Raw genomic sequence first — 12,026 nt, 5'->3', positions numbered from 1 at the left:
CCGACCAGTCACGAGGAGGAGAAAGGCAAGGGACCCCTTTATGCCAGGCATTTTCACCCTGGAAAGGAGTTTGGTTTTTTTCAGCGTAAGGAGCCGCTATTAAAGAGTTTGAAATGTGGAAATCATTCCATCTGATGTCTGTATAAAGTCATGTTTCCTAATCATCTGTTTTCACCCGATACTGTGCACTACTTCCCCGTGTCACTATGGAACTGGAGAGACCGCTCGCTGCGGTCACTCGTCAGCCCGAGAAGCGGCCCACCCGGGGCAGGCTTGGCTCGCGGCCTCGGCTGCAGCCCGTGCCCTCCCCGGCAGCCAGCACCAGGTAGGCTGCCGCTCAGGTAGGTTCCGACGGCCGCGATGTCGCAGTGGGTGAGCGGCACCCCCGCTCAGAAGGCGCTGGAAGGCCGGCCCCTCGGGGCTGTCTCCGGCCGGCACCGCTGCGCGCGCCCGCGGCCCCACCCGGCTCGGCGCCGGCTCCCTGACACCTCCCCGGCGTCCTCCGCGCCGGCCGCGCCCGCACCGACGTCGCTCCCGTACGGCTCGGGTCCCAGAGGCTAGGCGCCGACGCCGGGCGAGCGGGACAGCGGAACTGACGCCGGCGGGCTTCCGGGGGCGGCTCCCGGGAGCGCGGCGGCGGTGGTGGGGAGCAGCGGGAGCGCCTGGGGCCGCGGGCGACGCAAGTTCCGGACGGGGCTCCCCTCTCCTCGCCTCACGCCTCTCCTTCCTTTCGCCTGATCCCGGGCTGTCTCCCGACCGCGGCCCTTCCGGCCGAGCACCTTCTGAGTGCGGTAGCGGAGGGGAAGCCGTCGTCGTCCCCAGCCTCGGGGCCGAGTGAGGTGCCTGTCGCGCCGCGTCGCCCCCTCGCCGCCTCCTCGCCCCTGTGGCGGGCGCCGTTCTCGCCCCAAGCACTCCCCCCAGCTCCATGAATGGAAATCGGCTCCGCAGGTGAGTCAGAGCTGTGGGGCCGGGTAAGTGCGGGTGTCACCCCGCTGTTGTCCTCAAGCGTCGTCGCTCCTTTCGCCCCAGGTGCGCGTCGTGCGGGCGTCGCTAGTCTTGCGGCCCCACCGCAGCTCCCCAGGGACCACTGAGTTGGCGACGTTGCCAGGAGGGCTTAAGTTTGGGATTATCTGAGCGATGTTACTTTTATTTTATTTTATTTTTTTCCTCCTTCCCGAGAGTGGTTTTTTTCCTGAGAACCTGGTGGGGTTTGCGGTAGCTTTCGTTATTCCAGTTGAAGGTGTAACGGTGTGCGTGTCCTTTAACCGAATTGTGTGCCCAGTGGAAGCTGGCCGACCGGCCTTCTCTCTTACCTACCTCGTAAGCTGCTGGTGAAGACACTGAGATAGCGGATGAGATTAAGTTTGAAATAGGTGTCAGTGCGACTTCAGATGCAAAATGGCATTGCGTTCATCTCCGAGATCTCTTCTAATCTCTGTGGCAGCATGGTGTGTGTAGTTTCCGAGGAGCTTGGAAATGTCATATCAGCCTAGATCTCTGCTTGTAACGGGAAGGTGGATCTTAAAATTACTGACTAGTTTTTCTTCTTCTTTCCATTCTCTATCCTGGAGAACCAGTTGTCATAGTTCTGGAAATTTGGAATTTAGGAAAACTGCTCTTTGAGGAGAGGGGTAATGACATCCTTGAGGAAAAATGGCAACGTGGTCAATAGTGGCCTTTGGAAAAAGGAAAAAATACTGTTTATGGTTCTAAAGAAATTAAGGCACATAAAACAGGCATTACATAACAGTTTCTTACCAAATGATCATGCTTGTATGTCAACTTTGAAAGTACACTTCATCCAAACGATCATTAATTTACACTTTTCAAAATATGAGAGGAGGGATGATTTGTCACTGGTATTACAAGTCCAAGAATTTCACATTTCTTTTTTGCCAATTTGAGATATATCTCAATACAAGAAAAACTTTAAATAAAAGAAAAACCAGTGACATAAAAAAGCTTTGTTGAACAAGTTAGGAAGTATAATTGTCAAGTGGATACAAAAGGGCACTCAGAAATTATGAATGTGGATTTTTTTTTACAAGTTTTATTACATGGAATTTTCTATACCCAGTTTCAACCATTTCTCTTTTTCTTGCTCCAGTTTTTGCCTTCTGCATATCTTCTTAGAAACAAGTTAGTCTAGACTATGAAGAGTATTAAACTCTCCTTTTTTATTGATTTGTGTATTTATAAAACTGCCCTGTCTTTTCCTTTATTTTTCAGTACTAGGTGAGGCAGGGTAGGAATGAGGATTATACCAGGGACACTCTACCACTGAGCTACATCTCAGTACTTTTTAGTTTTTATTTTGAGAAAGGGACTCCCCAAGTTGCCCTTAAGTTTGTGATTCTCCTGCCTCAGCCTCCCAATTCACTGGGATTACAGGCATAAGCCACCATGCCTTGTTGCCTCTTTTTTTTTTTTTTTTTTTTTTTTTTTAAATCCTTCCATACTCTTTGTTTTTCGTGTACTGGAAATGTGATGATTTGGAGCTACTGGCAATTTTAACTTAACTGTCCTGTTGTCAAGCCTGAGAAACTAACATTTTACTAATCATGCTAAAACTTTTGAGGATATTTCAAAGGTTTTTCTCTTTTTATCCTTTGGATTTTCATAGTAACATATGCCCAAACATGTGGACAATAACTTAGAAAATACTTCTGAGCTGGTTGCAGTAGCACATGCCTGTAATCTCAGCTACTCTGTCAGCTGAGGCAGGAGGATTGCAAGCTCCAGCTTCAGCAATATAGCATGCCCTATCTCAAAAGAAAACTTTTATTGAAGGGCTGGGAGTGCAGCTTAGTAATAGAGCTCTTGCCTCACTTGCCTGAGGGCCTGGGTTCAATCCCCAGTACTGCAAACAAAACAAATGAAAATTTATGACATGAAACCACCTTGTCAACTAGGACAACTAGCTAATTATGGCCAGAAAATGAGTTTTACATTTCTTTTTAGATGTTCTGTTGCTGAAATATATATCTATTTTCTTGTCTTCACATTGGGGGAACTATAGTTAAATTTATTGACCACACACTTGGCTGTTTTAAATTGTAAAGTTCTTACTTCAGTGCAGTTAGTGTGATTGACTTTAGTCTAATAACAAAGGTAAGCTCGTTTCGCTCAGAATTGTCACCATTGCAAACAAAATTTTCTTTCTTCTTGAAACTATATATACGTACACACACACACACACACACATATATATATATATATAATGCTATTTATATATAATGCTGAATGAAGGTTTGAAAGTGAAGTAAAATGTGCAACTAAAATCTAAATCCAGAATTTTCTCCCCCCCTTCTCCCTCTCTCTCTCTCTCTCTCTCTCTCTCTCTCTCTCTCTCTATCTCTCTTTCATATATACATACTCTTAAAATTTTTTGATGTTCTCAAATAGTCTTGGGTTAGTATTGAATCTTGGCTCTCTAATTCTGTTAGGTTTTTCATTTGGTTAGAGTCTCAGAAATCATGATGGTTGTTACATGAATAAATAGAAAACTGTTAAATTTATTTGGTATATTAGAAGACTTCAAATGCTTTGTAATTATTTTTTGGTGAATCATTTCTCACTAAATATTGGTATGTTCTTCTCTGTTTTTTTTTTTTTTCCAGTGGTAGATGGACACAATACCTTTATTTTATTTATTTTTATGTGGTGCTGAGGATCCAACCCAGTGCCTCACACATGCCACGTGAGCACTCTACCAATGAGCCACAACCCCATCTTCTCTTTTATGTGAAATATTTTAAATTGTTTTTAAGTTTGCCCTGTACAATCTACTGATTTAATACCATCGGAACTTTGATTTAAGGTTAAAAAATAGCATAGTTTTTAAATACTAGTAATTTAGCATCTGTGCTATGACTGCTTACTTAGGGAAACTTTTGATGAAACCCTGTTTTTGGTTGTATGATTACAGCTAAACTAAGACTGTAGGTTATGTTTTATATTCATATAAAATGGGAATAGGAACAGCAGAAATATTTGTTCATTTTGCAGTGCTGGAGATCAAACCCAGGGCCTCACTCAAGGAGCTATGTCCCCAGCCCAGAAATGTTCTTTTAGATGCTACTTCTCCTGAGGACCTATTTTTTAGAACTGTACTACTCTAGTCTGTATTTTTTAGGTACTCAAACTATTGCTCAGGAAGAATTTACACTCAATAATGGAAGGAAAACATTTACTTTTACCATAAATTAGTGTTATTCAAATCAGTTTAACATGCTTAATAGTTTTATACAATATTGCAAAAGTGAATAGACTGTTTTTTCGTAAACTTTTAAATTTATTTCTGAATATAGTTGTCTTGGAAATTTTTAAAAAGTCATTTGGGATTAAGTTTCAAAGGAGCCAAAGTTACATGAATAGAAGCTAAAAATATACCAAGAATGAGGATTACATGAGAATGATAAAAGTTGTGGAATCAGAATAACAAAACAAATAACATTATCAGGTTCTCAGTATAGTATTTAGTATTTTTGTTTGTTTGTTGCTTGTTTTGCAGGATTGAACCTGGGACCTATGCATTCTGGGCAAGCTCTCTACCACTAAGCCACATCCCTAACCCCTTAGCTTAGTACTTAAAACAAACAATCTGTCACTTTGGAAGTCTTTTTGCTTGAAGGAAAAAATGTCAAATTGCTGTTCTGTTTGGTGGGCATGAATTTTGAAAGCAGTAAAGGTTTTTCTACTGGGTTTTGCTTAAATTTTGGCTTATGGTGCCCTAAATTTGTAATTTTTGCTTAAATTTTGGCTTATGGTGCCCATTGTAATTTTTTTTCTTTGGTATATGTTTAGAAGTGGGACTTACAGAAATGTGCAAAATTATTTTGATTTTTATTTTAGAATTTAATTTCTGTCAGTGATGGTATGCTCTAAGGGAAAGCTGAAAAGGAGATAAGAAACATTTTTTTCTTTCAAACAAAGACCTTAAAGAAAAGGAAAAAATAATATATAAAATTTGGTTAACATGAAGACATTTTAAAAATGTCCAATGAGCCCGTCACCCTGCTAGAACCATTTTTAAACCAAATTCCAAATTAATCTAATATTTTCTTTTAATTAAGGAATAAAGTTATTTTGGAAAGCAGTTAGAATGAATGAAAAGATCATCTGGGTGCTACTTCCTTCCACTCTTGGATAATTTTATGTAATAAGTTGGTAGTTTAGAATTAATATGTTTTTATTTGTATTTTTCATTGGGAATAATGCATTTGTTTGGTTCTATAAGCCTAGCCTGACAGTATGTGAAGAGGCCTGGGGCCCTACAAAGGGGATATTTCCTGGAAGAGCTCTCTATTGTATGTGGAAAAAACCTAGGTTAGAGAAGAATTCTTGCCAAGTTGTCTTAAGCTGTTGGATTCTGGTTGAATACTGATTTCTATATTCTTAAAATTATTGAGGGTCTACCTGAATGGTACTTAATACTGGAACTTAAAAAATAAGTTGTGCTGGGCAAGATAGTGCACACTTATAATCCCAGCAACTCTGGAGACTGAGGCATGAGGATCATAAATTTGAGGCCAATCTAGCCAACTTAGTGAGACCATATATTTTTTTAAAAAAAAAATAATATATATTTTTAGTTGTAGGTGAACACAATGCCTTTATTTTAGTTTTATGTGGTGCTGAGGATCGAATCTGGTGCCTACTGCATGCTAGGTGAGCGCTCTAGCATTGAGCCACAACCTCAGCCCTATCTTAAATAATATAGAGACCCTATCTTAAAATAAAAAGGGCTGGGGACGTAGCTTGGTGGCAGAGTGCCCCTAAGTTCATCCCCACTACCACATGTATAACAAATAATGACTGGGAGAAAAAAAGCTAAAATGATACTTGTTTTCAAGAAGATAAAACTAAAAAGATAATTTATTTCAGAACAGTATCTTTTCCAGACCTGTTTAGTCTCATAATGTTTGGATAAACATCATTTACCAGACATTTCTACTTTTAAATTCAGTTGTCTAGGATACTCAATAGACCTTCATTCTTGGCTCATTAACAAAACAGATGTGAGAAAGAATATTGTGTGGTTTTTCAACCATAATGGTTATTCTGTTAGGATATATAAACAGCCTTTCTGTATTTGGAATTTGTGGTTTTCTACCATTATCTATGTTAATATTAATGACTTTGTTTGGCTATCCACTGCTTTAAAAAAGAAAAAAAGACTATTGAGATTCAGAAAAACTTTGTCACACAACTAATGCTTTCTCTTATTAGTGTTATAAAATGTTTTATTTTAAAAATTGTGTGCATTTGTCTAGAATATCAGTTTAATAAAATAATCTGGAAGATTTTTTTGTATTTTATCAGCCATTTATTTTATACATTATTTCCAAATTGTCAAGTTCTTGGGAAATCAGACAGTATCTATGTAATATAGACAGGATATATTTTTAGGTATTTCATATGCAGAAAATATTCATAATTGTAGATGTACATAATACTATTTTTGAGTCATTATTAATACTATTACTCTAATTGATTTCTAAATATTCTAATATTTCTGTGAATTTTAAAAATGGTTAAAGAATGGATTGCAAAATGGGTCACTTAGATAATGTCCTCTATTATTTTCAAGGGGAAAAATGCCTTTTTAAAAAATTCTTACCTATGTTGGAATGAGATGGACCAGAGAAATGGAAAGTTGTACTGCAGTTGTGTACAATGAATCAAAATGTATTCTGCTGTGGAATAATAAATTAATTAATTAAAAAAAATTCTTACCTAGCTAGTGCACACCCACAAACCTAGCAGCTTGGAGGGCTGAGGCAGGAGGATTATAAATTCAAAGCCAGTCTCAGCAATTTAGCAAGGCCTTAAACAATTTGAGAACCTGTCTCAAAATATAAAGAACTAATAATGTGGCTCAGTGGTTAAACACCCTGGTTTCAATCCCTGGTATTCCTCTCAAAAAAGAAATAAAAATAAAAATAAATTGTTCCCATACTACCTTTTTTGAGGGGGAGGGGGAGAGGGTACCAGGGATTAAACCCAGGAGTCCTTAATCACTGAACCACATCCCCAGCCCTTTTCATTTTTTATTTTGAGACAGGATCTCCCTAAATTGCTTAGAGCCTTGCTAATGTGTCCAGATTAGCCTCAAACTTGTGCTCCTCCTGCCTTAGCCTCCTGAATCACTGGAATTACAGACTATGCCTACGTTATAGTACTGGGCCCCATCCTGCCTTTTGAGGAATTTAACTCTCAACAGGCTGAAAGTTCTACAAGTAATTATTTAACTGTAGTGACTAGTAAATATAAGTATGATAATAAGTGTAATATGTTTGGACTGATTTACTGAATGAATAAATGGAATTTGAAATTAGCAGATAGGAGCATAATAAAGTTGCTAATGTTTACTAGTTGGCCTTGTGGGCTTAAAATGTATAAAATCGGAGGCATTTTATTATATCAGGTTTAAAGACTAACAATATATTTTTCTAAAACAAAAATAATTTTTCTGATTATAAAATAATGTTTGTTATTTTAAAAAGCAAACAATTCACAGGGAAGCCTAAAATATTTAGGCTTTTCTTGTGTATCTTCCCAGACATCTACCTATCATATTATTATTATTCTCATTATTTTTTTTGTTGTTGGGGGGAGGTACCAGGGATTGAACTCAGGGGCACTTGACCACTGAGCCACATCCCCACCCCTGTTTTCTGTTTTTATTTAGAGATAGGGTCTCACTGAGTTGCTTAGCACCTTCTTTTGTTGAAGCTAGTTTTGAACTCATGATCCTCTTGCCTCAGCCTCCCTAGCAGGCGTGCGCCATGGAGCCCGGCTTTCTTATACACACACACACACACACACACATATTTTATATATATTTAGTTGTAGATGGTCACAATACTTTTATTTTATTTTTTATTTTTTAAAAATATTTATTTTTTAGTTTATTAGTTAAAATACCTTTATTTTATTTATTTTTACATGGTGCTGAGGATTGAATCCAGGGCCTCGCACTTGCTAGGCAAGTGCTCTACTACTGAGCCATAACCCCAGTCCCCTTTATTTTATTTTTATGTAGTACTGTGAGGATTGAACCCAATGCCTCACATGAATTCTCTACCACTACCCCAGCCCCTAGGCTTTATTTTTAAAATGTTTTTTCTACTCAATCATTATCATGAAAAATTTCCCATATCCTTATTTATATCTATGTAGCAATATAATACATTTACTAATATTAATTTAATTTAATTTCTTATTTAATCAGTCTCATTGGTGGTAGTTTAGATCCTTTTCCAGATTTTCATTACTATGAATAAAACTTTAGTAATTATCCTAGCACATAGGTCTTTGTATACTGTCCCAGTACATACTTTTGGATAAATTCTTAGAAGTAGAATTGTTGAAACAGGTATTCTATGAATATTAAAACAAAAGTTCCCAGTGAAAATCCAATTTGTTAATAGGCTATAGTTAAAAATGATTTATTCACTGCTTATTTTTCATCATTCATATTTGCTCTAAGCTGTTATTGACTTCAGATTTACAACTAATTTGTTAGGTCTGTGAACAACATAGACCATGTATTTGGTTTGAAATTAAATGGTTTTGTACTTGAAATTTAGTTTGGTTAATTGACATTGCTTACTATAGTTACTGAAAGGAAAGTTTGAGGTAGAGAGAAATTCCAGATACTGCTTTGTATTTCTCTGTAATTACATTTTCAACTCTAGTGGGTAATATAGGTATTTGTTAAATAACTGAAGTGTACTTCATTGAAAGTATAATGCTTATATTGACAGTGTTTCCTCTATTAGTAACTGAAGAATTCTGTTCATTGCTTATTTGTGAAACAGAAGATTGGTTTTGTCAGTTTGTATAAAAAATACCAAGCAAGATGCAAATAATGGAGAAAAAATTGGCAAAAAAAGTGTAATATAGTAATCCAGTGGTTTTAAATATTACTTATGTGCCAAAGATACCCGCCATTTACATGGCCAGCCTGGATCTCTGTCCTGAAGTCCACATTTATATCTGCTGGACACCTATTTGTATAGACACCTTGAACTTACCATGTCCTGAAACTCTTCTTGATTTATTATACAAAATTACTGCTCTCTCTTGAGTCTTCTCTCAGTAAATGACACTTTTCTTTCAGTTACTAAGATCGAAAAACCTAAAGAGTGCTTTTTTCTCTTATCCCACATCTAATCTACTAGCAATTCTTGTCAGGCCTACCTTCTAAATATTTTTCTACCACCACATCACTCCTAGTTGCTGCTGCTTTAGTCCTAGTAAACATTAGCCTTTGCCCAGACTATTAAATAGCTTGCTAACTGGTGTCCTTGCTTGTACTCCTACATATAATTTTTTCATAGAACAGCTAAAATTTTAAATCAGATGGTAACACTTCTTGGCATAGAACTAAAGAACTCAGAAGATTGAAATGATGTGACTTCAAGACTTACTACAGTGGTAGAATAATCGAGATTTTGGTGTTGGTGAAGAATAGATAGATTAGTGGAACACAAAGGAGTGGAACACAAAACATGTTCCATGTTTTGCTAATAACTAGCTGTATTGCTTTAGGCAGATCATTTGTTTACCTTAATCTGTAAATGATTCTTCCTTTGTAGGGTTGGTTTAAAGATTAAATGAAGCCTCCCAGCAATGCAGGAGGCTGAGACAGGAAGGGATGGCAAGTTTGAGGCCAGCCTCAACAGTTTATTGAGAACCTGTCTCAAAATAAAAATAAAAAGGGTAGGGGATGTTGCTCAGTGATAGAGTACCCCTGGGTTCAATTGAATGAGATGAGATAATGTATGTAATTAAATGAGATAATAAGATAATATATATAAAGCACTTAGCACATAACTAAGAGCTAAATTTTAGCTGTTATACATTATCCAATTTGGTCCTGTCAAGACTCATAAGATAAAGGAAGGTCAGTTATTCCCTATTCCCACTCTTTCTGCTCCCCCCCATTTTTGGTACTGGAAATTGAACACTGGGGCCCTCTATCACTGAGCTACATCCCCAGCCTTGTCTGTAGGATAGGTAGAATCTTCTGTAACACAGCAGGAAAGATTATGTTCTAGGAGAATTTTAAAAATATATGAAAGTAAATTTAAAAACAAATGATTTGGGCAGCCCTTTATGTGCTTTTATTCACATTGAATAAATATTTATTATTAACTTTTTATTCCTAATATAAATTCATCCTTTTTGTTTTATACATTGCTCCTTTTAATTTGTTACCATTTTGTTCAGATTTTTGCATATGTGTTCATGAATAAGATTGGCCCATAGTTTTACTTTTTCATGTTTTTGTCGGGTTTTAGTATCAAAATTTTAGCATCATAAATTGAATTTCAGTATATTTACTTTTTTCCTATTCTTGGGAAGAGTTTATATAAGATAGGTGTTATTTTTTTCCTTGCATGTTTAATGTAATTATCTAAAGAAACCATCTGGATCTTCAGTCTTTTTGTATGTATAAAAATAGTTATAATTGGGTAGGGTTGTGGCTCAGTGGTAGAGCCCTTGCCTCACATATGTGAGACCCTGGGTTCGATCCTCAGCACCACATAAAAATAAATAAGTGAAATGAAGGTATTGTGTCCAACTACAACTAAAAAATAAATATTAAAAAATAGTTATAATTGTAAATTTAACTTTTTCAGATAGTTATAGGACTTGTTAATTTTTAATTTATTCTTAACAGTTATTTATTAATTGAATTTGTTTGAATTTTGATTAACAAAGCTACAATATTTTGAGCTCTAAAAATTTAATATCATGCAAAATGCATTGTTAAAGTTTTTTTTTAGAAAATTTTAAAAATTAATAATAGACATTATTTAGGTTTTTAAAAATTGGGGCAAAATACACATACCATTAAATTTACTGTCTTAACATTTTCGAATGTGCAATTGGATATGCTTAAATATATTTCATATCATTGGCCAACAATCTTTGAAACTCTTTTATCTTTCAAAACTGAAACTGTACCCATTATACAACTCCCCATTAGCTCCTGCCATAACCCTAGAGACCACTTTTTTTTTTTTTTTGTACTGAGATTATTGAACCCAGAAGCACTTTACTATTGAGATATATCCCCATTCACTTTTTTTTTTTTTTAGTTGTTGGACCTTTATTTTATTTATTTATATGTGGTGCTGAAAATCAAACTCAGTGCCTTACCCATACAAGGCAAGCGCTCTTCGTCTGAGCTACAACTCCAGCACCCCCATTTGCTTTTTTTAAAAAAATTTTTTTAGTTGTTTATGGAACTTTATTTTAATTGTTAATTTATATACAATGCTGAGAATCAAACCCAGTGCCTCACGCAAGCAAGGCAAGTGCTCTACCACTGAGCTGCAACTCCAGCTCTCCCCAGTTGTGTTTTTTATTTCAAGACATGGACTTGCTGCCTCAGCCTCCTGAACAGCAGGGATTATAGGCGTGCACTACTGTGCCTGGCTCTATCAACCACACCCGTGCTTTCTTCTATGAAATTGTATTCTAAGTATTTCATATAAGGGGAATGACAGTTTTTGTCTTTTTTTTAACTATTTCACTTAGCATTATGTCCTCAGTGTTAATCTGTGTTGTAGCATTTGTCAGAATTTCTTCCTTTTTAAGGTTGAATAATTTTCTATTGTGTATATATATATATATATATATATATATATATATATATATATATCACATTTAGTTTATGATTCATGCATCTGTGGGCACTTTGGTTATTTCTACCTTTTGAGTGTTGTCAGTCATGCTCCTGTGAATGTGTATACCAATATCTTTTTGTTCAATTATTTCTGCTTTTAATTAATTTGAGTATATGTATACCCCAAAATAGAATTACTTGATAATATGGTAATTCTACTTTTAGGGTTTTTTTTTTTGTTTGGGGACTGGTATTGAACCCAAGGATGCTTTACTACTGAGCTACACCCCTAGTCCTTTTTTTTTTTTTTTTTTTTTTTTCATTTTGAGACAGGGTCTTGTACTAAAATACTGAAGCTGGTCTTGAATTTGTCATCTTCCTG

At 36.7% G+C, this 12,026-nt stretch overlaps 1 protein-coding gene across 1 annotated transcript in view; it reads left to right on the top strand.

The window, feature by feature from the left end:
• The first annotated feature begins 645 nt into the window (after positions 1-645).
• LOC143403100 (protein argonaute-3) overlaps positions 646-12,026 on the top strand; it is a 103,391-nt gene continuing 92,010 nt past the window's right edge. The window contains exon 1 of the mRNA XM_076860755.2: positions 646-948. Coding sequence (XP_076716870.1) covers positions 930-948 — 19 coding nt within the window. The 5' untranslated portion in view covers positions 646-929. The remainder of the gene's footprint in view (positions 949-12,026) is intronic.

Source organism: Callospermophilus lateralis, chromosome 7 (genome assembly GCF_048772815.1).
Source record: "Callospermophilus lateralis isolate mCalLat2 chromosome 7, mCalLat2.hap1, whole genome shotgun sequence".
Taxonomy (NCBI): Eukaryota; Metazoa; Chordata; class Mammalia; order Rodentia; family Sciuridae; genus Callospermophilus; species Callospermophilus lateralis.
This window is presented reverse-complemented; position numbering and strand designations above follow the sequence as displayed.